This window comes from Malassezia sympodialis, genomic scaffold (assembly GCF_000349305.1).
Source record: "Malassezia sympodialis ATCC 42132 genomic scaffold, msy_sf_23, whole genome shotgun sequence".
Classification (NCBI taxonomy): Eukaryota; Fungi; Basidiomycota; class Malasseziomycetes; order Malasseziales; family Malasseziaceae; genus Malassezia; species Malassezia sympodialis.
Genome location: NW_017387821.1, coordinates 93520 through 118155, shown reverse-complemented (window position 1 = coordinate 118155; position 24636 = coordinate 93520). Strand labels below are relative to the sequence as shown.

At 63.5% G+C, this 24636-nt stretch overlaps 10 protein-coding genes and 1 pseudogene across 11 annotated transcripts; 4 read left to right on the top strand and 7 right to left on the bottom strand.

The window, feature by feature from the left end:
- Positions 1-50: 50 nt before the first annotated feature.
- On the bottom strand, positions 51-1124 carry MSY001_3326 (annotated as a pseudogene). The gene has a single exon. A coding segment is annotated over exon 1 (1074 nt).
- Positions 1125-1179: 55 nt separating this feature from the next.
- On the bottom strand, positions 1180-2295 carry MSY001_3325 (uncharacterized protein; the record flags this gene model as incomplete). Its single annotated transcript, XM_018885224.1, has 1 exon — positions 1180-2295. One exon carries the CDS (start codon positions 2293-2295, stop codon positions 1180-1182), a length of 1116 nt encoding a protein of 371 aa, XP_018741805.1.
- A 66-nt stretch (positions 2296-2361) lies between these two features.
- MSY001_3324 (uncharacterized protein) lies at positions 2362-3431 on the bottom strand (the record flags this gene model as incomplete). The annotated part of the gene is made up of 2 exons (XM_018885223.1): positions 2362-3059; positions 3086-3431. 2 exons carry the CDS (start codon positions 3429-3431, stop codon positions 2362-2364), a joined length of 1044 nt encoding a protein of 347 aa, XP_018741804.1.
- Positions 3432-3593: 162 nt separating this feature from the next.
- MSY001_3323 (uncharacterized protein) lies at positions 3594-4347 on the top strand (the record flags this gene model as incomplete). Its single annotated transcript, XM_018885222.1, has 5 exons — positions 3594-3684; positions 3713-3866; positions 3892-4149; positions 4182-4270; positions 4298-4347. 5 exons carry the CDS (start codon positions 3594-3596, stop codon positions 4345-4347), a joined length of 642 nt encoding a protein of 213 aa, XP_018741803.1.
- A 313-nt stretch (positions 4348-4660) lies between these two features.
- Positions 4661-6425, bottom strand: MSY001_3322 (uncharacterized protein; the record flags this gene model as incomplete). Its single annotated transcript, XM_018885221.1, has 2 exons — positions 4661-4894; positions 4917-6425. 2 exons carry the CDS (start codon positions 6423-6425, stop codon positions 4661-4663), a joined length of 1743 nt encoding a protein of 580 aa, XP_018741802.1.
- A 279-nt stretch (positions 6426-6704) lies between these two features.
- On the bottom strand, positions 6705-7717 carry MSY001_3321 (uncharacterized protein; the record flags this gene model as incomplete). The annotated part of the gene is made up of 3 exons (XM_018885218.1): positions 6705-6877; positions 6903-7589; positions 7618-7717. The coding sequence occupies 3 exons, from the start codon at positions 7715-7717 to the stop codon at positions 6705-6707; spliced, it is 960 nt and encodes a 319-aa protein (XP_018741801.1).
- Positions 7718-7961: 244 nt separating this feature from the next.
- Positions 7962-12071, bottom strand: MSY001_3320 (uncharacterized protein; the record flags this gene model as incomplete). The annotated part of the gene is made up of 1 exon (XM_018885217.1): positions 7962-12071. One exon carries the CDS (start codon positions 12069-12071, stop codon positions 7962-7964), a length of 4110 nt encoding a protein of 1369 aa, XP_018741800.1.
- A 2209-nt stretch (positions 12072-14280) lies between these two features.
- Positions 14281-15780, bottom strand: MSY001_3319 (uncharacterized protein; the record flags this gene model as incomplete). Its single annotated transcript, XM_018885216.1, has 1 exon — positions 14281-15780. One exon carries the CDS (start codon positions 15778-15780, stop codon positions 14281-14283), a length of 1500 nt encoding a protein of 499 aa, XP_018741799.1.
- Positions 15781-15952: 172 nt separating this feature from the next.
- On the top strand, positions 15953-17656 carry MSY001_3318 (uncharacterized protein; the record flags this gene model as incomplete). Its single annotated transcript, XM_018885215.1, has 2 exons — positions 15953-17502; positions 17530-17656. The coding sequence occupies 2 exons, from the start codon at positions 15953-15955 to the stop codon at positions 17654-17656; spliced, it is 1677 nt and encodes a 558-aa protein (XP_018741798.1).
- Positions 17657-19033: 1377 nt separating this feature from the next.
- Positions 19034-20811, top strand: MSY001_3317 (uncharacterized protein; the record flags this gene model as incomplete). The annotated part of the gene is made up of 2 exons (XM_018885214.1): positions 19034-19135; positions 19159-20811. 2 exons carry the CDS (start codon positions 19034-19036, stop codon positions 20809-20811), a joined length of 1755 nt encoding a protein of 584 aa, XP_018741797.1.
- Positions 20812-20925: 114 nt separating this feature from the next.
- Positions 20926-24618, top strand: MSY001_3316 (uncharacterized protein; the record flags this gene model as incomplete). Its single annotated transcript, XM_018885213.1, is given in 2 exon segments — positions 20926-21748; positions 21767-24618. The coding sequence occupies 2 exon segments, from the start codon at positions 20926-20928 to the stop codon at positions 24616-24618; spliced, it is 3675 nt and encodes a 1224-aa protein (XP_018741796.1).
- Positions 24619-24636: the final 18 nt, after the last annotated feature.

The following is a 24636-nucleotide window of genomic DNA, read 5'->3' as shown; positions in this document are numbered from 1 at the left end:
GCCCAGCGCAGCGCGGGCGGCGGGCGCGTGGGCCGTCGCGCCGCGCCGTACAGGGGGCGCACGTCCAGCGCCGCGTCGGGGGGTATCGGCAGGAACGGGTTGGGCACGTACGTGAATGTGTGCAGCTGCAGCTGCTGGATCTCGGCCGGCAGGTAGGTGAGGGCATTGCCGCCTACATTGAGCTCGCGCAGGTGGCGCAGGTCGCCGATGGCCGCGGGCAGGTGCGTGAGGTGGTTCTTGCGCAGCGAGAGCACGCCCAGGTTCGTGACCTGGAAGAGCGCGCTGGGCAGACGCGTCAGGTGGTTGTCCCATAGGTAGAGCTGCACCTGGTCGCCATTCGTCGTCTGGCTCGCGCTGGATGGGCGTGCGTCGACGCGCCGCGGCTCGATCGCCACAAAGTGCCGCAGGTCGCCGACGACCGACGGCACGCTCTCCAGGCCGCAGCCGCCTAGCAGCAGGGCCGGCCGAGCGCGCGCCTCGTCAAAGATGCGGTTCACGAGCGCGTCCCACTGGAGGTCTGCGCGGCTCGCCGCGTCGGTGGGCCGCGCGGGCTCGCGCGTGGGCGCGGGCGCGGGCGCAGGCGCCGCAGGGCCGGCACTGGCGCTGCCCTTCTGCGGCGACGCGTCGCTACGGCGCAGGCGCTGCACGGAGCGGGAGAACGACTCGGTGCGGCCCGCCGCACACAGGGGGTCGGTGCTGGCGCTCTCAGTGCGCTCGAATGCACGGCGCGCAGGAATGGTCGACGCCGTGACTGGCGACTCCAGCGAGCTGCCCAGCTCGTCGATCGACGACATGGACACATCGGACTGCGACTCGAAGAACTCGCCTAGCACATGGGGCGCGCTTGGCTGGGCCGCCGGGAGCACATTGAGGCTGCCGGCCGGCACCTCGGATGCGCCGCGACCCGGCGCCGTCGCCGCGCGAGACCACCGCGGGCGGGATGGCGGGCCGATCGACAGAGACTTGGCCGACGCCGAGAACGGGTCCGAGGCCAGCACGGACGTGCTGGATGTCGTGCGCTGGTACGGCGTCGGACTCGATGGCGGCGATGAAGAGAGCGTCGCCTGCAGCGGGGGCGACGATGACGACGTGGGCAGCCCGTCCCACGCGCCGCGGTACGTCATCGGCGTGGTCGGTGGACGAGAAAGGGCCGAATTCCAAGGGGCCTCCACCCCGGACTTAGGGATGTACATCGCCTATGAGTAGCTGCAGCAGGCGGGGCACCACCGAGCCGACGACCACATACAGGAGACCGAACGGAGGCGACGGCCCGGCCTGTGTCTCGGCCTCGTGGGAGCCCCGGAAGAAGCGGGAGATCGACGAGGACGCAGCGCCCAGGACCGCCTCGCCCGTCTGCGCGTGAATGGGGTGGTCGTGGTCGTGAGGGTGGTGCACGTGGTCGCTGTGGTGCGCGAGGTGCGCGCCCGCGGAGGGCGATGCGAGCTCCGTCACAGCATGGATGGCCACGTACAAAAATGTACCGCCACTGAACGAGAGGATCGCGCCGATCTTTCGCGTGTCCATCGAGTCGCTCGTCGTGCCCGTCGTGGGGAGCAGGACCTGCAACACGCCGTAGGTCAGCAGCGCAGACAGGGGCGTCGTCACACTGAACGCCAGGACCGCCCAGCGGATCTCGGCGCGCCGCAGCTGCCGCGACATGAGGAGCGTGCAGATACCGATCGAGGCAGGCGCTTTGTGGACCATGACCGCCAGCATAATTACGAGACGCAGCGACTGATTCGTGCTCTCGACCGAGGAGCCCATCGCCACGCCGTCCGCGGCCGCATGGACCAAGATGCCCAGCAGGCTGCCCAGCACCTGGCGCAGGGACGACGGGCTGCCGGGCCTCGTCGTCGGATCCCACGTCATCGGGCCCGCGCCCGCGCCCGCGCCACCGCTACGCATCTCCTCCTCGTCCGCGGGCGCGAGCGCGTCGTGGCTGCGCGCATGCGACTGCGCCACCATGTGCTGGTCGACACTACCGTTAGTCCCACGTACGTACGCAAACATAAGAAGGAACCCGCTCAGAAGGCAGAAAGCCACGAGGTCCTTCGACTGCAATAGGTGCGTCTCGTTCATGGGCTCGTCGCGGCACATGCGCCCCCGATACACGTTCGAGATGCCCTCCGGGATCACCACCGTGAGCGCCGCGCCGAGCAGCAGCCCTGCGCCCCACAGCTCGAGCTTGCGCAGGCTGCACCGCGAGAGACGGAACACAAGCGGCAGAGTGCCGACAGCATACGTGCCGGCGGCCAGCGCACAGCCCACGGCCAGCAGCCATATACCGTCGCGCATGGTCGTGGCCCAGGCGTAAGTGGCGGTCGGCCGAGATGGACTCGGAGGGGCTCCACCTAAAAGTACCTACAGCTTCGCTTCGCGGGGCGCCACCAGCGACGCTGTGTGCGCGATGACGCCCTCTGCCTCGCGCTCGATGCGCGCGACTAGCTCCTTGCACGTAGGAATATCCTGGATCAGGCCCACCGTCTGACCGGCCGTCCACACACCCGCCTCGGGGTCGCCCTTCTCGTATACCTGGCGGCCCCGGGTGCCCGAGACTAGCGGCTGGATGTCCTTGAACTGCGCGCCATGCCGCTCCCTTTCACGCACTTCAAGAGCCACCGAGTTCTTGAACACGCGCGCCGTGTTGCGCAGCGTGCGGAACACGTGGGTCGTGTCGCGCTCACTCGCCTCGCAGATGCGCTGCTTGATGGCGTCGTGGATCTCGCTCTCTGTCGTCGCCATAAAGCGCGTTCCCACTGGCGTCAGTGTCAGGCACGTACTATTCGCGCCACAGGCTCCGAGCGCCAGCGCGGCTGCGAGACCGCGGCCATTCGCGATACCGCCCGACGCGATGAACGGCGCAGGGATCTGCTGCGCCGCCAGCGCCATGAGCACGAGGCCGCCAATGTCGTCTTCACCGGGATGGCCCGCGCACTCGAGGCCATCAATGCTCAGCATGTCCGCGCCGAGCTTGAGTGCCTTGAGGCCGTGGCGCACAGCCGTGCACTTGTGGATCACGAAAGCGCCTGCGTCTTTGAGGATGCGTATCACGGGCTCAGCTGCATGTTAGGGCCCATCCACGTACGGTTGCTGCCCGCCGTCTCAAAGATACGCACGCCCGCCTCGAGCGCTGCGCGGGCGTAGCCGGGGTAGTCCGGCGGCACAATCGCCGGAAGCAGCGTGATGTTCACGCCAAAGGCGCCGTACTTTTTGCGCTCCGCGGCAATCTCGGGGTCGATCATGGCGCGCGTAGCCTTGACGGCCTCGCGCAGCGCCTGGGGTGTCGGCTGCGTCAGCGCCGTCACCATGCCAAGGGCGCCAGCGTTCGATACAGCCGCTGCGAGCTTCGGCGTGCCCACCCACTGCATGCCACCCATCACAAGAGGGACGCGCAGGCCGAGCTTCTCTGTCAGGGGCGTACAAATGGGCATGGCAGACGAGGGTGCGCCCCACGGCTACCCCGCGCTCCATCGTGGGGCGGCTGGCCGGCTCCACGTGTAGTACACGTGACACAGCCCAGGGCCGATCCACGTCGCGCTCGTCGCCGCCATCGCGCACCTCCTTGGCTAGAGCACTCGCGCACCGCGTCGACGATGAATATCTTCCGCCTTCTGGGTGATTTATCGCATCTGAGCTCCATTTTGATCTTGTTGCACAAGATCATCACGAGCCGATCATGCCGAGGTACGTGGGCACGAGGCATTGACGGCAGGTATCTCGTTCAAGACACAGATGCTGTATTTTATCGTATTCCTGACGCGGTATATCTACCTGTTCCAGCCCCTCAGTGCCTACCTGATCCTGATGAAGATCTTCTTTATTGGCAGCACAGGGTATATCCTATATCTCATCAAGGTGGAATACAAGTATGTATGCGCGGCTCACATGCAGGACTCGCCATGAAGCGGATATCGACTCGATTCGTCTCGAATGGTTGCTAGGCGGACCGGCCATCCTCGCGCTCCTCTTCCACTACGAATTCTCGATCAAGGAAATCCTGTGGGCTTACAGTATCTTCCTTGAGGCTGTGGCCATTTTGCCGCAAATGTTCTTGCTACAGCGCCTCGGCGAGGCGGAGACGATCACGACGCACTATATTTTTGCACTGGGTGCCTACCGTGCTCTGTACATCCTCAATTGGATCTACCGGTACGTGAGCCCCGCATCGCTTCTCACACCAGTCTTATCTTTGAGCCGAAGCACCACTTTGACTACATTGCTTTTGTCGCCGGTCTCGTCCAGACAGGTTTGTATGGCGACTTTTTCTACAGTACGTATCAGCAAGGTTGACCTGCAGTCTATTTCAACCAAGTCGTCCAAGGCAAAAAATTCGAACTTCCCGCATAAATAGCTAGCTAGATTCCCAGATGTGCACAGGAGTGCCTCTCCCAAAGGGCGCGGGTGCTTGTGCGCGCCGGCCAACCGTGTAGGGGTGGTGGCAGAAGCAGCAAAAAAGTTCCCAATCCGGGAGTCGAACCCGGGTCTTGTCGGCGCCACACAGCTTGCGCTTATGAGAGCGACATATACTAACCGTTGTACTAACTAGGAGAACTGGTTGGGAGCACTGGTTTGCTTTCCGTACAAGAGTCACGTATGCCATGAGAGGTCACCCCGTCAGCATTTTCTCCGCCCTCCATTATGGTCTATTCTCCCATTGGTCCTATGCATTGGGCGTATCTGCGTGTGACTCCGTGGGCTGTTCCAGCTCCGGAGATAGGCTTGGACTGAATTGCGAGTTGGGCATTTTCACGCCGAGCTTTCCAAGATATCGTGGAGGATTGCCGCAGCGATCTTTGCCAAAAGAGATCTTGACAGATTGATAATCATCGTGGTACTTGAGGCCTTCAATACATTTGATGGCAGATTGGATGTTGACGAAGTTCGCAAACGCCTGCTGTTAGTGTCTCCTCACGTACGCAGTTGCGTTCCTTCAGCGTGTTGACCATTTCGAGTTCGCCATATTCAGACAGATCGGCGCGGATTTTGTCCTCGTCCATCAAATGTGGGTCACTGATATTTCCAATATACACATTACGCGAGGCCCCTGCCTGCACTGCGAGTGCCAAGGCTGGACTTAGAGGGCCCGTGGGCTTCCCCCAGCCAATTTTCAGGCGTCGGTTGTGGATCGTGATGCCTGTGGCCAGCGCCATGTGGAAGAAAGTCAGCGCCGCATTGTGGTCCACAAATGTCACAAAGGCAATGTGGCGGTCCGGCATGTACCGGACCGACTGTAAGATGCCGCCGCGGACGTGATTGCAAATGTCCTCCGCAGTCGTATCAGGGTGCAGGTTCCCCAGGTAGACAGTCCGGTTGCCAAACTGGTGGAGCTGTGGCTCCATCTGGTGCCGGGACGGGGCGCCAGGATGCCCAGTGGTATCGGTGTCATCATTCGTGTGGTCATCGGAGCTCATACCCTGATGGAAGGGCGACTGCGGTGACATGTTGACGTAGCCTGTCGGGTACCCGAGCCACGTTGCCGCGGCTAGGCCCATGGCAGCGGCCTGGTGGTTGTGTGCCTGAATCTGCTGCTGGCCCTTCGGCACATAGGCACAGCGATCTTTACCATAATTGATGCGCTGCTCGCTCCATGCGGTCTCCGTAGGCAGGATGGCCACCACTTTCATCGCGTCTTGAATCGACAGGAAGTGGACGAATGCGATGTTCTGGTCGCGCAAAATCTTGATCTGATCAATGGGTCCAAAGCGTGAGAGGTCCATACGGAGGTCCTCCTCGGTAGTCGCAGGATTAAGGCTACCGATATACACATTGCGTGATGCCTGGTGGTGCTGCACAGCGTACAAGACGGCTGGTGGGGGCACAGATGGCTTGCCCCACCCGATCTTTAGCTCCTGGCTTCTTAGCGAGACGTGCTTCACAGATGAGTCGGCATGAAACGCGGCCGCGACCTGGCCTGTGAGGAACGAAATGAAGGCGCAGTTTTTCTCGGGCAGCAGGCGCACATTTTCAATCGGTCCAAAGTGTACAAGGTCCAGCAATTCAGAAACAGACGCCTCAGACGGAATATTTCCAATGTAGACCGTGCGCCCTACTGGCACCATCGCTGGCGACGCAGGGCTAGCCGCGGCGAAGCCGGGTGGCATCGGGGAGCCTCCGGCGTAGCTGTTGAAAGATGATGTCGTGGGCGACATAGGCATGAAGAGCGGCATGTGGGCGACCTGTGGCCCCCATCCCACCATCTGCATGGCCATGTTCGGCGGTGCAGACATGACCGACGCCATCATTGGGTACGAGACCTGCGGAGGATACGCTGTGCCGTTCGAACCTGACGGTGAGGAATCTAGCATTGGATGTGACTGGGTATCAGGGGTGGATGCAGGCTGGTCCAGTTGGCTGGGGGTATGCAGATGCCGCGGGGTTGAGGGCAGAGATCCAGAGCGGGCCGCGTCCTCGGACGGCTCTTGCATGCTCGTACGCGGTGGTCTAAGTAGATCGGATGACACGGCCACTTGGACGTGGGCCTCGTGGAGAATATAGGGCTTTCAATCTGGATACGACACCCTCTCTGTCAAGGAAGGACTGCACTCTGAGAGGTACACGGAATTCCGCTTAGCCTTCCTACGTCTCCAAGCTTCTTTTCCGCCGACGTTGGCGTTCTGCAAGAGATCGGACATATCCCGGAATCACGTGATAATCAGGGACGCCAAGCGCCTCAGGGTCTTCGGCAGATCTACAGGTGTATACATTTACTGCTTGATCGTATCGGGGGTCTTGGGCTGACCGCTGTTTTCAAGAATACCCTTGACCTTTTCGTAGATCGTAAATACGACCGCCTGGCCCGGTGCAACACGAGCAACACGAGGGGTAATGCCCTTCCAGAAGGCGCTCACACCCTCCTGGGCAAACATCTCACGCGCGACTGGCATGTTAGTGGTCCAACGTACCCTTCATAACACGGCTGACCGCCGTCTCACCCTCCACCTTGCTAGCGCGCTGGATGCGGGTCTTGATGGTGTCGATGGGGGCGTTCGAGAACGGACCGAGGGCACCCGAGATCAGACCGATCGTAGCCGTCTCGTACGAAGGCAGGTCCTTCGTGCCCTGGAGGCGCTGGGCCAGAGCCTTGAGCTCCTGGTATGCGGTGAAGTTAGCCGCCTGGTTGGTGGCCTGGCGCGCCGCCGTGAGGGCCACACCGCGGTAGAGGGTGAAAAAGCCTTCCTCACGCACGATCGTGTAGAGGGCGTGCGCGGCATTGTGGTAGCGGGGCTTCTCCATCGGGTCGGCGAGCGAGTGCTGTTGCGCCTGCAGACGGATCTTCACGACCTCCATGGGGTTCACGACGGCGACCGCCTCGGTGATACCGGCCAGAAGACCGGCGAAAAAGACGCCCTGAGCGCTTGTCACACCGGTCTCCTTGTTGGCGAGCAGGCCCTTGTACTGCTCAAAGCTCATGAAGCGGATGGCCATCTTCGGCACGATACCCGCCAGCACGGCCCCGAGACCCTTGTAGAGACCTAGGGGCGTCTCGCGGCGCACGATGTGTGCACCCGTCGCGAAGAAGCCACGGGGCCGCTCGCCAGCGCCACGGCCCTTGCGCGACAGCTGCATGCGCACCTTAATGGTGTCCAGCGCTGCGCCCGTCAGCTTCGGCATACGTACGGTGGCAGGTAATCGCCTCGGCAAAGCCGGCGATACCACCAGCAATCAAGTGAGTGGCAGGAGTAACCTTAGGCTTGGCAGACTTGCTTGGAGCGGCCATGTCGAAGATCGGTGACGGAGGATGCGAAGATGCAAATGGTCCGGGGTGACCGGTTAATGTGGCTGAGCTGCATGAGAATGCACGTCTGGCACCTGTTGGGCCCCGGCTTAACGCAGCGTATCTGGCTGCACCGGTCCGCGCGTCACTTATGGCCGATTACGTACACAACCTATGCTAACCGGTGGGCGTCGGGCCCGGCCAGATGCCAAATAACTCACGTGCGACTACTGCTTATCTGATGCAACTAGGGGGCTTCGTCCGCCGCGGTGAGCAGCTCGTTGAGCGACTTCAGGCCCTTGGCCACGCCGTACGAAGCGCTGGCCATGACGCTCTTGGCGGAGCGGTCAAAGGTCTCATTACTCTGCATGTCGCTCAAACGGTCACAGTTCTCCGTCAGATCGGCAAAGATGCGCTCGGCCTCCGTGGCCATCGACGGTTGCCGCGTAGACACTTGCGGCAGGTGATCGCGCGAAATGGCCACAATCGACGATACGATCGTCGTGATTTGCGTCAGGTTCTCATTCAGCTGCACACCTTGCGCGCCTTCCCGTAGTGCCGACAACAGCGACTGGATCGAATGCACGATCGCCTCCGTCTGCACCTCGATGTAGTTGCGCAGTTCCGCCCAGTTATCCGCCTCTTCACGTGCGGTCATTTCGTCAACGGGTGCCGCAACGGCAGCGCCATACGCGATCGAACTCTGCGCGTCCTGCGCCTGCATGTTGACGCTCCACGGCGCAGCGGCTGACACCGACGGCAGGGTCAGCAGAGATGTGGGCGCCGGCTCACGCGCGCTGGGGGCCGCATTGGGGATGCTCGGCAGCTCGCGCGGCGCTGGGGTCGGCTGCTCGCGCGGCGCTGGGGTCGGCGGCATTGGCGGCAGTGGCGACAAACCACTTGAGGGCGCCGCTACACTCCGTGAGGGCGAGCCCGACAAGCCCTGCTTGTCCATGGCCAGCATGCGGCTCTCCAAGTTAGAATGAGAGTAGGACAGGGAGCGCAGCGACGGACTTGACACCGCTGCACGAGGGAACGAGCGTGGGATCATGTTGGGCGGCGACGCCGCGCCGCGCATGTGCAGCGGCTTGAGGCCACTCGGCATCGTCGAGTCGTTGGGGCTGTCCAGGCTCGCATCGTCCTCAGCAGGCTTCGGCACGTGGCGGAGCTTGAGCAGCTTGATCAGCTCCACGACCGCGGTCGCGACGTGCGTCGCGGCCGCATCCACAAGGCTCACAGGCGAGAGGCCCTGCGACGACGCGTGATGGCGACATGCGGTCATCAGGTTCGAAAGCGCATCTGACATACTCGTCTTGAGCGAGTGGACATCCTCGCGCTGCTGCGCGGTAAGCGACTCCATGTTCTCCGGCTGCGACTCAAACTTGGCCACATCGTCAGACAGGAGTGTGGTAGACAGGACCACCGTCTTCATCGCAATCAGCACGTTAGAGGGCGTCGTCGAGCGAGCGGCCGCAAGCAGCTCGTCAATCGACGACTGGAACGCCTGCAAGTTCGTATCGGCGATCGCGCCGCGGTCCGACATGTGCTTCCACTCTTCCGCCTGCGGCTGCGCCCAGAGCTGCGCCGTCGTCTGTACCATGCGCAGCTCCGTCTTGGCCTGCTCGAAGCGGCGCTTGTACGTCGACATCTGCTGGTGCAGGTCGCGGATAATCGCCACATCCGACTCTTTGTCGGCGGTCATTGCATCATTGCGCGCACTCAGACGGCGCAGCTCATCCAGCAGCGACGCCACCTCATCCCGCAACCCCTGCACCATGCGCTGGTGCTCTGCCGTGTTCTGCTGCAGGAGATCGATCTCGCGCTTCCAATGCATCTCGGCGTCCGCGTCTGGCGCACGCGACGCATGCTGCAGGTGCAGGTCGTCGTACTGCCGCCGCAAATCGTCGAGGTCGGCGCGGTACTGTAGCAGCTCCGCGTGCTTGTCATCCAGCGCCGAGCGATGCTGTTCGCTCTGCGCCTGCAGGTCCCGCGACTGCTGCACATGCCCATCCAACTCCTGCTCGAGCTGTGCGACGCGGCTCACCAGCGCCGCATTCCGCGCTTGCAGCTCGTCCAGCTGCCGCCGGGTCTGGTCGCCCTCGTCCCGCAGCGTCACTTCCTGCGTCTCGAGCATGCGCACTCGCTGCTGGAGCTCGGCCACTTGCTCCTCGTACGCCTTCAGGTCCGCTGTCGGCGCCGGGACCGGGGCCGGGGCCGGGGCCGGCTCCGGCACCATCGGCACGCTCGCCACCGTCTCCGTGGCGATTGGCGGCGCCGGCTGGACGGAACTCGGGGCAGGGATGTCGCGGTCGACGGACAACACGGTCGGTTCCGGCACCTCGCGCGTGTTGATCGCCGCAGGCTCGTCTTCGACCGCCGTGCTCCGCGGCGGCACATACACCTGCGAGCTCGTCAGCTGCTGGGCGTCGGCCATGACCTCCGCCAGCTGCCGCTGGGCTAGTGTCGTATTGGAGAGGCGATTCGTGTTAGGCGCCTTTTCTGGCGCCGCAGAAGACACGACAGACTGCTCCTCTGGCACAGAGGCCACACTCACCACGTTGCTGTTCGGCACCGGCGGCGGTCCGTCGTGCGCATCGCGTCCGCCCATGAGGTACTCCAGCGACTCGCTGCGCAGTTCAAGAGGCAGCTCGGGATACCGTCGTTCCAGCTCAAAGAAGACATCTGAGGCAAGATCGCGGAAGCGGCTCTTGGGCAACGTCGACAGTTTCTGTCGCGCCTGGTTGCGCTTAGGATGGAAGTCATCGCGGCCCGGCAGGTACGGTAGCTGCTGCTGCACGTCCTGGCGCCGCTGCAGCTCATCATGCACATCCGTCGAGAGTTCCGAAAACTGCTGCTTGTTCAGACGCGTCAGCTTTTCCCGCGCGTTCGAGCGCGACGGTGTAAGCAGCGAGTGCCTCGCCGGCTGCGTGCGGAAGAACTGCAGAAGCTCCACGTAGTACGTCCGTGCCAATTGGACTGCATCAACAGGGTCCTCGTGCTTGGGCGGCGCAGACGACATCCATGGCGCTGGCGGTCCTTGCGAGCGTACCGGCGAGACCGTTGAATCTTGCGATGCATCTGCAGGCGCCGCGGCCGGCTCCGCCACGGACCACGCTGCACCTGTGTTCCCTGCTGCATACGACGCCGGTGCGCCAGACACGCTCGTGTCCTGCCCGTAAGGCACCTGGGGCGCATTGGAATCAGGGCCCTGTTCTAGAGAACGTGTCTGGCCATGTGGGCCGGCTTGGCTAATGGCGCTCTGGTCCGGTCCCTCTCCGGCAAAGCCAACTGGAGTATGCGCCATAGAGCCCACCTGACCGGCGCCATCGCTGGCATAGCCCATAGAACTTTGGCCAAACGGTCCCATGTGACCCTCCGTGTTCTGGTCAAACTGACCCGCTTGTCCGATCATGTGTTGGTCAAACTGATCTGCTTGTCCGACTGCATTCTGGCCAAACTGGCCTGCCTGCCCGAGTGCGTTTTGGCCAAACTGCCCTGCTTGACCTGCCGTGTTCTGGCCAAACTGGCCTGCTTGACCTGCCGTGTTCTGGCCAAACTGGCCTGCTTGTCCGAGCGTGTTCTGGCCAAACTGCCCTGCTTGACCTGCCGTGTTCTGGCCAAACTGGCCTGCTTGTCCGAGCGTGTTCTGGCCAAACTGCCCTGCTTGACCTGCCGTGTTCTGGCCAAACTGGCCCGCTTGCCCGACTGCATTCTGGCCAAACTGGCCCGCTTGTCCGAGCGTGTTCTGGCCAAACTGCCCTGCTTGCCCGAGCGCGTTTTGGCCAAAGGGACCCGCTTGGCCGATCGTGTTTTGTCCAGCCTGGTCCACCTGGCCAAGGGTGTTCTGGCCAAGGCCCTCAAGGCCCTGGCCTGCATACTGCCAGCCATCGCGACCAAATTGGCCGACCTGGTTCATGCCTTGCTGCGTGATGCGCGTGGCACCCATACCCAGCTGGCCAGTTTGCTGCATGGCGCCACTGCCAAAATTGTTCACTTGCTGCCCAAAGCCCCCTGCCTGGGGAAAGCGGCCTGCCTGCACGCCATTCGTGTCCATTGACGGGCGACCCGCGCCGCTAGTGTCGGCACCAAAAAACCGACGTCCGCTCATCGCGTCGTTGCTATAGCGACCAGCGCTGTCTCCCTGGGTATACCCAGAAGGAGCCGACACAGGCGGCGTCTCAATAGGCGACGTGACGCGCGCCGGCTCTTTTTTGTGGAAGAGCGAGGCGAGCTGATTCTTCATGGGCGAACTTGCACTGTTGCTCGACTGTGTCGATGTATCTTGGGCTTGATTCCCGCCCAACCCTGTGATCTGATGTAAGAACTTGCTACCCATGCGCTGACCGTTAGGGGCCATACGTCAGTGCCGTCCTCCTCAGCGACAAGGTCTACGCGACACGACCAGAAGTGGTAGAATGAACAGGGTAGACGCGCGGGTCCGTGGGGCCCTGAGCCCCGTGCATCGCGCGTGCAGGTACTTGCATGCGCGTGTAGACTCTGCAGCTAGCTATGCACGTGACACTACGGCGGCGCCTGGGTTGATGGCACGTCGAGCGCGAGGTCCAGCGTCGTTTGGAACACGTCGCTGAGCTCTTTCGTGAGCAGCTCGTCGAAATAGAATAGCTCGCCGTCCTTGATAGTGAACCATCTCTGCTGCGTGCCATCATAGTCGAAGCGTTTCGGACCACTGTCGTCAGCCCCGGCCACGTACCTAGATGGGCTTGAGAGCCAGATCTGCCTCGTGGGCGGCTGCTTGTTGATCACGTACGTGCCGTACGATCCGAGGCGCAGGTTCAGCACACCCGACTGCGGTGAGCCGCTGATACGTACTGCATACTCGACGTCCCAGTCGCTCATACTACCGCCGCGTCCCTCCTCCAGGGCATCAAGATCTTTTGTCTCAAGCAGCTCCTCGAGTTGCGCGGTGAGCTCGTCGAGTGTGTGGTCCACCATGCGATGGTACACAGTCATTTCGAGGGGCGTCGGCTCTGGGCGCTGCCCAGGGGGCGGCGCCGCCACGTACGCTCGCCAAGCAGCTGGGCTACTTGTAAAGACAGGTTTCTGCCAGCGTCCATACTGCGCTATCGACGCACTCGCTCGCACACTCGTCCACGCCACACGCACGGCGAGTCGAGCGCTCATCCTGCGTGAACGGTGGGGGTGTGGAGGCGTTACAGTCTCCGTCGCATGACTAAGCTCGGCGCCGAGATCGGGCGTGTGATCCCGGCACCGGCCTGTCGACCACGACGCTCTATGCGCCATGCCGCACCTGTTCGGCTTTCATCATGATAAACGTGAGAAGGCGGACAAGAAATCCCAGAAAGATGAGAGCAAGAATGAGGCGACGACGTCTACGGCGGACAAACCAGAGGTGATCTCTGTCCCTGCGCCGGTGGCCATCGCCCAGGGGTCAGCGTCGCCTGCCCCCGACAAGGGCTCACCGGCTGGGGCAAGCACAGGTCCTGTCTATGTGGCACCATCGCAGTCGGTCCCTGCGTCGACGTCCTCCACGCCGTCGGTGCCGCCGAACCAGGTGAACCCCCTGACCGGCCTGCCCGTGCGCTCTCTCAAGGGGCGCTACAAGCTTGACGACTTTACCATACTGCGCACGCTTGGTACAGGCTCGTTTGGACGTGTGCATCTGGTGCGCTCCGTCCACAACCAGCGATTTTACGCAATCAAGGTCCTGAAGAAGGCCCACGTCGTGAAGATGAAGCAGGTCGAGCACGCCAACAACGAGCATCAGGTGCTGTCGATGGTGCGTCACCCATTCCTTGTCAACCTATGGGGCACATTCCAGGACCCCACCTTCCTTTATTTGGTAATGGACTTTGTGCCAGGAGGTGAGCTCTTCACACTACTGCGACACAGTCGGCGCTTTCCGGCGCAGGTCGCAAAATTCTACATCAGCGAGGTGGCCCTCGCCATCGACTTTTTGCACAAGCACAACATTGTGTACCGTGATCTCAAGCCCGAAAATATTCTCATTGCCGCCGATGGGCACCTGAAGCTCATCGATTTTGGCTTCGCCAAAATTACCGCGCAGTCCAATGGTATGTGCTGGACGCTGTGCGGTACCCCCGACTACCTCGCGCCGGAGATCATCCGCGCGCGCGGCTACAACTCCAGCGTCGACTGGTGGTCCGTCGGTGTGCTGCTCTTCGAAATGCTCGCGGGCTATCCGCCCTTCTACACAGAAGACAACAATCCTATCAAGCTGTACGAGAAGATCCTTGCTGGCCACGTGCAATATCCGTCGTTCTTCGAGGCAGGCGCCAAGGATCTGCTCAAGTCTCTGCTTACCGCCGACTTGTCCAAGCGCTTCGGTAACCTGGCGCGCGGCAGCCGCGACATTTTCTCGCACATGTGGTTTGCCGAGATCGACTGGGACTGCCTGTACCGCAAGGAGATCCCCGCGCCATACGTGCCCCCCGTTAGCATCCAAGGCGATGCGAGCCAGTACGTATATGTGGCTTACCCAGATTCGAAAAGTACCCCGAGATCGACCTTGCCGAGTACCACCGTCCTGATGCGCCGGATGAGTTCCCCGGCCTGTTCCCCGACTTTTAAAGCGCTACGCTTGTTGCATTGTTGTAGGCCAACTTGTTAATGGTATCCGGGTCCAGGTCCGTCAGCGCACCGGCCGTCGCCATCGAGCGCATCGCACGCCGGAGCTGCGCCGGTGTCAGGCGGCTCTCCACGCTCCGTACCGCAGCGCCCGGCACCTCCATGGCCGGCCATAGCGTCTCATGCGACCGCAGCAGCACCTGGAATGGCGCTGGCATCATGCGGGAGAGGGCGTGCACCCACGCGCGCCATGTGTGCTGCGGCGGCTCGGCCACGAGCCCAAAGTCCTCCGTGCCGTAGATCGACAGCATGTACGCCATCAGGCCGGCCACGTGCGGCGTAGCCATCGACGTGCCCGACATGACATTCGTCGAGCGCGGACCCGCGTTCCACGTCGATAGCACGCCAAGGCCAGGCGCAAAGATATCCACACACGAGCCCTTGTTACTGAAGAACGCGCGCTCGTCCGCAATCGTCGATGCGCCGACGGTCACGGCGTGCTTCGCTGAGGCGGGCGACACATTGCATGCGTCTTGGTTCTCGTTGCCTGCAGCCACAGCAAAGTGCATTCCGACGGACACGGCGCCATTCACCGCCCGCTCGAGCGTTGGAGACTTCGCGCCGCCGAGCGACATGCTCGCAACAAAACCGCGGTGCTTGCGCGCCGCGGGCAACCAGGGCCGCGCGCGCATCCGGCGTGTACGCTCCTGTGCATCTGCGACGGCCCACAGCACACCCGCCGTGACATCCGACATGGCGCCCTGGCCCTCCGAGTTCAGCACCTTGACAGCCACAAGCTCCGCGTTTTTGGCCACGCCATACGTCGTGGAGCCGATCGTACCCGCACAGTGCGTCCCATGGCCGTGCCCATCCTCGTCGGTGTCGCCCTCGGGGATCGTCGTGCCCCATCGCGCGCGCCCACCAAAGTCCTCGTGGTCCACGCGGATGCCCGTGTCGATAATGTAGGCAGTGACGCCATCACCCGCAGCCGACTCGTACACGTACTTGTTGAAGGTGCCGAGGCTCAGCGAGCGCCGGTGAGAGATACGCGCGAGGCCCCACGGCGCGCCGTCCTCTGTCAGGTGGCGGAGCGGATCGTCCCACGGCATCGTCTGCGCGGTAGCAGCGGGCGGCATCTCGCTCACATACCGGTCGTCCTGCTCGAGCACAGTCGCGCGCACGATCGAGTCGACTTCCACGTAGTCGACCTCCGGCTGCGCGCGGATGTACTGCAGCATAGCCGGCGAGAATCGCCCCGCATAGCCCTGCAGGTGCGAGTCCATATCGTAGATGTGGCGGAACCCAAAGTTGGCGTCCGATGAAACACCTGGGATCGATGCCAGGACAAACTGCGCTACAGCGGCGCGGTGCGCGAGAAATGCGGCGCTCGATACACCTGGCTTCAGCATGACCATATAGTGCTCAGGCACTGGCATGTCGCCTTGGGCCTGCACAAGGGGGGCCCGAGGCGCAGAACCGCACGCACTGCCGGCAGGCATGGCCAGCACAGCGCATACACACGCTAGAGCAGCCAGTGCGCCCCTGACAATCTGTCGTGGCCCCATGGCGGTCAAAGGGGAGCCATGGGCGGTGGCGGCTCGGGGCAGGTGGGGTATCACGTAAGCGACGCGGACCTGCCAGGGTTTGCATCGTGCCTTCTTCTGACTCACAATGACGGATCCAGTAGCGCCTGTCACGCACGCCGTGGAGGCGATCCAGGTTAGCGACATGCCGGCTGTGTACTTCAACGAGGCGGTCGGTAGTGACGAGACCGGCCAGGGCACGGAGGCTGCACCGTTCGCGACAGCTGTGGGCGCTATGACGGCGCGCGGCGCGCAGATCCAGCTATTTACGAAGAAGGCCGATGCGGACGGGTACGAGCCGCTGTCTGCGTCGGGTGTGAAGAAGGCGAAGAAGCTGTATGAGATGGCACAGAAGAAGAAGCAGAAGGCCGCTGAGAACGCCTCACAGGAGGCTGAGCGTGCCGCACAGGAGCAGAAGAAGCTCGAGGAGAGCAAGAAGATCACGCTTGCACCGCCGGAGGGCGCGCCCGCACCGAAGCGCATCAAGATCGTGGCGGGTGTGCAGCACCGCGACACGCGCGTCAAGGTGTGCGGCTGGGTGCACCGCCTGCGTGTGCAGAAGGACCGCATGTTCCTGATCCTGCGCGACGGCACCGGTTTCCTGCAGTGCGTGCTGCAGGGGCGCTTGACGCAGACGTACGACGCGCTCACGCTCACGCTCGAGAGCTCGGTCGAGATGTACGGTGTGATCCAGGCCCTGCCAGAGGGCAAGACGGCGCCGGACCACCACGAGATGGTGGTCGACTACTGGGAGTGTGTCGGCAAGGCGCCTGGCGGCGACGAGGCCATCACAAACCGCGTGTCGGAGAACGCGGACCCGTCGATCCTTGCGGATCTGCGCCACCTCGTCCTGCGTGGCGAGACGGCGTCGTCGGTGCTCCGCGTGCGCGCGGCCGTGCTCCAGGCATTCCGCGACGAGTTTGCGTCGACGGGCATGCTCGAGGTGACGCCGCCGTGCATGGTCCAGACTCAGGTCGAGGGCGGCAGCACGCTCTTTGCGTTCGACTATTATGGCGAGAAGGCGTACCTGACGCAGAGCTCGCAGCTGTACCTTGAGACGTGTCTCCCCGCGCTTGGCGACGTGTACTGCGTGCAGGAGAGCTTCCGCGCGGAGAAGAGCCACACGCGCCGCCACCTGAGCGAGTACACGCACCTGGAGATCGAGCTGGCATTTGTGTCGTTCGACGACCTGCTCTCGCACATTGAGCAGGACATTTGCGGCGTGGTCGACCGCCTGCTGCGTGTCGACAAGATCCGCGCGCTGATCGAGACGCTGAACCCCGGCTTCCAGCCGCCCAAGCGGCCGTTCCTGCGTCTGAACTACAAGGACGCGATCCAATACCTGAACGAGCACGGCATCCTCAACGAGGACGGCGAGCCACACAAGATCGGCGACGACATCGCCGAGGCGGCCGAGCGCAAGATGACCGACCAGATGGGCGTGCCGATTCTGCTGCACTCGTTCCCCCGTGAGCTCAAGGCATTCTACATGAAGCGTGTGCCGGGTAACGAGGCCTTTACCGAGTCGGTCGACCTGCTTATGCCTGGCGTCGGTGAGATTGTCGGCGGCAGTATGAGGATGAAGAACCACGCCGAGCTTCTGGAGGCGTACAAGCGCGAGGGCATCGACCCCTCGCCGTACTACTGGTACACGGACCAGCGCAGGTACGGTACGTGCGAGCACGGCGGCTACGGCCTCGGTGTCGAGCGCCTGCTGGCCTGGCTCACGAACCGCTGGACTGTGCGGGAATGCTCGCTGTTCCCCCGCTGGACCGGTCACTGCACGCCATAGTTATAGGGCAAAGAAATCGTCTTGGGCGAGTGAGTGAGAAGCTGCGTTAGTGGGGCCATCGACGTTGTCGACATGTTCGTCGTCGTCTTCGTCGTCGTCGTCTTCGTCGTCGTCTTCGTCGTTGTCTTCGTCTTCGCCGTCTACGTCTTCGTCTTCGTCTTCGTCTTCGTCTTCGTCTTCGTCTTCGTCTTCGTCTTCGTCTTCGTCTTCGTCGTCTTCGTCGTCGTCTTCGTTGTCGTCTTCGTCGATGTCCTCTTCATCGTCGTCGTCTTCGTCAACGTCCTCTTCTTCTCCCGAAGTACCCGCCTGACGACGCTCCAACTCCAACTCCGGCTCCGCCGACATCTCGCCTCGCTTCATACTCTTACGCACGGCCGCGAGAAACTCGGCCGCCTCTACCTGCGCGCGATCCTTCGCCTGGGCGTCCGGAGCCACGGGGTCTTTGCGCCCAGCAAAGAGGGCAACGTATCGCTGGCGCGCGGGAAAGTGCTGCGTTAGCGGGCTTGACGCACCAAGACATAATTGAGAAAGACACGCGACTCGAACAGCCGTGTGCGCAGCGACTTGGCAGACTCGGCTGTGGCGAGCGACCGCTTGCACTGGCGGATGCGGCGCACGAGCTTTTGGCGTTCTGCATTAGTAGCACAGCGTACCGAAAAACTTGACTTTGTGGTACCTCGAGGCCATGGTGCGCTCCTTGTTCGACTGGGCACGCTCCTCCAGGTCGCGCTCGAGTGCCTTGCATTTGCGCTCCGCCTCGATACGCACGCCCGGCGGAAGCGACTCTTTGCTCAGCAGACGCTTGGTCTGGCGCAGGAGACTCTTGATTTTGTTCACTCCCGGCGTCTCCTGCGCTGCCCGAGGCGCACTGTGACGGCCCCCGCGCCCGCGCCCGCGCCGCGCCGCGCCTCGTCCGCGCGGCTCTCGTGCCATGACGCCAGCCCTGCGCGCCACGGCTCGCCTCCACTTGCTTACCACGTGACGTTCACGACGCTCAGCCAGCCGTGACGACGACGGTGCTCCGTGGGGCATGAAGGTGCGTGCTCGAAGGCTTACCGTAGTATCTGCTCCAGGCCATCGACGCCCACCGCGGCGATGTGCCGCTCAACGATCACGACCTTCTTCGGCTGCTCACCGAAGCCCGCAAAGGACGCGTACGTGCCACGCCCTCACTCCAGGATGAGCGCGAAGAGTACCAGGAGGCCATGGAGCGCATCCTTACGGAGCTGCGCAACTACACGGTACGTGCGCTGTGCTCACACCAGGAACACTCACAGGCGTTCCTCACACGCGTCAGCAAGCGCGATGCGCCGGACTACTACGACGGTACGCGTGGATTCTGACCCAGTGATCAAAAATCCCATGGACCTCGGTACGATGCAGAAGAAGCTGCGCAGTGGCCAGTACAAGACCAAGGCGCAGTTCGCCCACGATCTGAATCTCATCTGGGACAACTGCCTCGTGTATAATGCATCGCCCGTACGTCGCGTCACTCACGCCAGCAACACCCCCTGCGCCGCAATGCCACGTACATGCGCAAAAAGTCGAACCACCTGCTCGAGTTCCTCAGCGAGAAAAACGATACCAAGGACCTCCTCAGCCAGTGGCACCCCGCGTCGCTGCGCGTGACGCCAACACCGAGCACGCCCGACGCGTCGCTGGCCGTCGCATCGGGCACGCCGACGCCGGCGCCTGATGCAGCACCGACGAATGGCGCGGCAGCGAGCATTCCTGCGTCCCATGCACCGGCCATGGATCTTGCGTCGGAGGCCGTGCCGCTGCACGAGCAGCGAGCCTTGCGTCGTAGCGCGGACGCTACCCACACGTTTCACGTGCTGGACGAGGCGCTCAGCCAGGCCCGTGAACCGCGGGATATTTCCTCTGCCTGGGACTCACTGCGGCAGGTGCGGGCAGCACGGCGCGACCCACTGGACTATGCGCTGCGGACGGCCGCGCCCAGTGTGCACCGGGCATGGTGGGCCGCCTGCCAGTCCGACTCGCTTGTGTGTGCGGGCCTCCCAGCGATTGCCTACCGTGGCATGCGTGACGCAGACGCGTTCTCCGCGCACACTTCCGCCGAGGCTGGGCCGAGTCGCGCGCCGGCCGTGGCACCGCGACTCCCGATGGACCGGCCCGGTGTGCCGCGCCTCATGGCACGAAACATCCGCACGCTCCGCCGCCTATACCACACGCACCAAAAGTTTTACCAACTCGCGGCGGCTGTGGAGCTGGATTTGCCTGTGCCGGCGTCGGTGGCCGAGGTATCCGATGACGACGACGACGAAAATGACGAGGCGGCACCGACATTTGCGCCGCCGCAGCCGTACGAGACATCGGCGCCGTATCCCCGCCTCACATCCGCGTGTGCACAGGAGCAACTGTCATGGCACGTGCAGACGCTTCTGGCGCACGCAGGCTTTGAGGGCGGGCAGACGACGGCGGTGCAGGTGCTCGCCCAAGTCGCGTCCGAGTACCTCATGGGCCTGGGGCGCACACTGCGCCTGTACAGTGACCGGTTCGCGCAGCGCTTCACGCCTGCAGATATGCTCGAGCATGTGCTGGGCGGCAGCGCTGCGTCCATCGAGGCCTATGTGCGCAACGACATTGAGCGGTATGGACAGCGTCTCAAGGAGTGGCTGCGCAAGATGCATGCGGCGCTCCGCGACCAGCTACAGTCTCTCGGCGGGACTGTGGAAGACACAGACCTGCTCGCACGCGATGGCGAGGCGCTGGTGCTGGGCCACTTTGCCGCGGGCCTAGGCGACGACTTTTTCGGGTTCCGCGAGCTCGGTCTCGATACCGAGCTAGGCATGGCACAACTCGCCGTCCCGAGCCGCCTCTTTTTTGGAGGTCGACCCGTGCACAAGGCAGTGGCCGGGGGCATCACCGAGGCGGCGCCTACGTACACGCCGCCGCCGCCGCCCATCCCTCTTACGCGTGCAGCGGTGCCGGCTCAAATTGGGCTGCTGCGCCCATGGTACCTAGCTGAGATGGGGTCCGATGCGACGCTGCCGGACCAGGTGCCCGAGCGGCCCCGCTACAAAGTGCCTACGAACGGCAAGCTGCCTACGCACGCCCTCACCGTCGACGATGAGGCGCGGGCAGCGAAGACGCCGACGAAGCGCAGGCGTGTTGTAGAGCCACGTGGCCCATGACTAAGTTTTCCTCTTTTCTCACGCGGGTGGACCTAAAGCCGTCCTCCTCTTCCCATCCCGGAACGCGGTGGGTTGCATTGTAGGTCTACACATACGTGTAGACAGCTTGACTTGATGAGTGGCACTGAGAAGCGTGCCACCCAGGGGAGCGCGCCGCGCGGCGCGCCCAGGCAGGGCAAGCCCAGCAAGGGCCGCGACGCCGCCGACGCCGCGGTGAGCCTGCCCAAGCATGCTGCGCGCGCGGCGCAGGGCATCAACTTCGGCACTGTGGATGACCAGCATGCTGAAATGTCGTCGTCGCCGGCAGCGCAGCCGGCGGCGGGTGAGCACCTGCGTGGCGCGCCGCCCGCTGCCTTTGGCAGTGTAACGGCGGAGAGTGGCGCAGCCCCCGAAAAGAACATTGGCTTTGCCGGCAAGAAGCAGCTCGACTTCCAAAAGCTGTTCCAGACTCCTCCGTCTGCGGATGCGCCTCCCGCGGACGCGCCGGCGCCGGGTGCGCCGGCCAACTCGGCCAAGCCCAAGGTCCGGCCCGCCCCGCCCGCCGGCAAGCAGATGGGCGCAGCGCCGGCGCCGTATATGCCGGGCTGGCAGCCGCCCATGTACCCGCATATGAGCTACCCTGTGAGCCCAGGCCCCGGCGCGTATCCCTATCTGGCCTCGCAGCAGCCGTGGACGCCGGGCACGCCTGGCTCGCCGCACGTGGGCAACCTGCCTGCGTCGCCCAACATGCTGCCGCCGAACGTGTCGCCGCGCCCCGGCGGCATGCAGGCGCGTCCCGGTGGCGCCTCATTCTACCCTGCCGCAGCATCTCCCTCTGGCTTCACAATGAACGCAGGTGCCCGTCTATTTGAGCCGCAGAAGAGCAAGGCCCTGCGGATCGTCAACCCTGAAACGCACACCGAGCTTGACCTCGAGAAAGTCAAGAAAGAGACATCGAGTGCGCCTAAGTCCGCAGAGCCTGCGCCTGCGCCTGCGCCTGCACCGAAGCTCGCGCCACCGAAGGAGCAGCCGAGCGAGAGCAGCCGCGTCAAGACGCAGGCCGACTTTCAGCAGAAGGTCCTCCGATTGAAGATGGAGAAGGAGGCGGAGGCAAAGCGCGCTGAGGAGGCAAAGAAGGCCGAGGAGGCGAAGAAGGCGGAAGAAGCCAAGAAGGCCGAGGAGGCCAAGGCGGAAGAAGCCAAGAAGGCCGAGGAGGCAAAGAAGGCGGCCGAGGCCAAGGCTGCAGAAGAGGCCAAGAAAGCTGAGGAAGCGAAGAAGGCGGCTGAGGAGGCGAAGAAGGCCGAGGAGGCCAAGGCGGCCGAAGAGGCGAAGAAGGCCGAGGAAGCCAAGGCGGCCGAAGAGGCGAAGAAGGCCGAGGAGGCCAAGGCCGCTGAAGAGGCGAAGAAGGCCGAGGAGGCCAAGGCAGAGCAGGCCAAGGCCGCTGAGGAGGCGAAGCAGGCCGAAACAGCCAAGGCAGGTGAGGCCAAGCAGACCGAGACCCCTACCGAGACGGCCTCGGCCCCCGCCGATACGGCGGGTGACGAGCCACACTCGGCGACTGACGCGTCGGAGGAGCCGAAGGACGCTACAGAGGCTCCGGAGCCGAATCGCGCGATTGAGTCGGCACGGCGCATTGACGATCTCTCGTCCATCACGTACCCTGAAAATGTGCAGCCGCCCAAGGCGGAGCTCAACGTGAATGCGGCGCCGGGCCGCTACCGCTACGACCGCGATTTCCTGCTGCAGTTCATGAGTGTGTACACGGAAAAGCCACATGACCTGCCGGACCTGGCGGCCATGGGCATGGAGAGCGTGGCGGCTCGTGGCGGTCGCCGTGGAGCGGGCTCGTCGCGTGGCGGCCTGGGCCGTGGCGGCGCGCTCAAGTCAAGTGAAGAGCGCTTTGCGTCGTCGGTCCGAGGCGGTGCGTTTGGCGGCGGTATGCCGTCTGGCTCGCGAGGCCACTCACTGTCGCGGGGCGGCAGTGGCGGTCCTGTGCCGTCGCGCGAGACCATGGGCACCGGTATCCCGATGGGCGCGCGCCCGAAGAGCAACCGCGGCCGGCAGCGCGATGGCCGTCCCCACGTGAACCCGCCGGAGAAGGGCGGTCCGACGATTCCCCTTGACCAGGTCGCGCCACTGGCGTACTCGGAGAACCGGTGGAAGCCACAGTCGATGGAGAAGGACCAGCTCGACCCCGCGCTGGTGGTCGAGCGCAAGGTCAAGTCGCTTCTTAACAAGCTCACGGTTGAGAAGTTTGAGTCGATCTCTGACCAGATTGTCGAGTTTGCGAACAAGTCGATTGACGAGACGGACGGCCGCACGCTGCGGCAGGTCATTGCGCTGGTGTTTGAAAAAGCCATCGACGAGTCGGCGTGGAGTGAGATGTATGCGCAGCTGTGTGCCAAGATCCAGATGAACCTGAACCCCGAGATCCAGGACCATGTGCTGGACGAGAAGGAGCAGAAGGAGTACCGCGGCGGCATGCTGTTCCGCAAGTACCTGCTTACGTGGTGCCAGGGCGACTTTGAGAAGGGCTGGGGCGCGCAGAAGGAGGAGAAGGACAAGTCGGACAAGGGCGCCGAGCTGCTTACGGATGAGTACTATGCGGAGCAGAAGGCCAAGCGCCGTGGCCTCGGTCTGGTGCAGTTTGTGGGCGAGCTGTTCAAGCTCCAGATGCTGCAGCCCCGCATTATGCACACGTGTATTGTGCGCCTGCTGCGCACGACCACAGACCCAGAGGAGGACGAGATCGAAAGCGTGTGCCGCCTTCTTACCACCGTCGGCTACCTGCTCGACTCGTCGTCGGGCAACCACAAGAGCCGCATGGATGTGTACTTTAAGCGCATCGACGACATTCTGCAGAGCCCGGCGCTCTCGTCGCGTATGCGCTTCATGCTGATGGATGTCGTTGACCTTCGCTCCAGCAACTGGGTGCCGCGCCACGACACCTCTGCGCCCAAGACCATTGCCGAGATTCACGCCGATGCGGCAAAGGAGCAGCAGCAAAAAGAGATGGAGAAGTTCTCTCTCCACCGCGGCTCGCGCCGCGGCCCGCCGCGCCCCTCGGCGCCGAGCAGCGATTCACACGCCCAAGACGGCTGGAGCACCGTCGGCCATGCGCCGTCGGGCCGCGCGCGCCCGAGCGACCTGCCCGGTCTGGGCAAGGGTGCGGATCGCGCGGGCAAGTCGAGCGCTGGCCTGTTTGGCCGCAAGGCGGCTGGCAACGAGGAGCCGGCCAGCCCCTCGCCGCGCAGCTCGACCAACATGTTCAACCTGCTTACCGGCGACGGCAGTGGCCATGGCGAGGAGAAGGAGCGCAAAAAGCTGCAGCTGCAGCCCCGCACCAAGCCGCTCGATGCGCCTGCCGAGGCGCCTGCCGAGGCGCCGACTCCGTCGGCCGAGGACGTCCAGCGCAAGATCGGCAACGACGTCAAGGAGTACCTGGCCATCCGCGACCTCAACGAGGGTGTACAGTCGATCGAGGCTCTCCCTGCGGAGCACCGCGCCTCGTTTGTTGACCAGCTTGTGGCAGCCGTGCTCGACAAGAAGCAGGACAGCGTCGACGATGCGGGACGCCTGCTGGCCCAGCTCGTGGAGAAGCAGGTGCTCGACGAGCAGCAGCTCATGGACGGCTTCCAGCCGCAGGTGACCATCCTCGACGACACGAGCATGGATGCGCCAAGTGCGTATGGCTTTATGGCGCAGCTGCTCGTGCAGTCGACCCTGCCGCGCGCGCGGATCGAGCAGCTCGCCGACAAGATGGAGGGCGAGGGCCTGCGTCCCCCCAAGGACCGCCTCCTCGCCAAGGTCGACGACCTCGCCACATAGTTCCACAGGGTATCACGC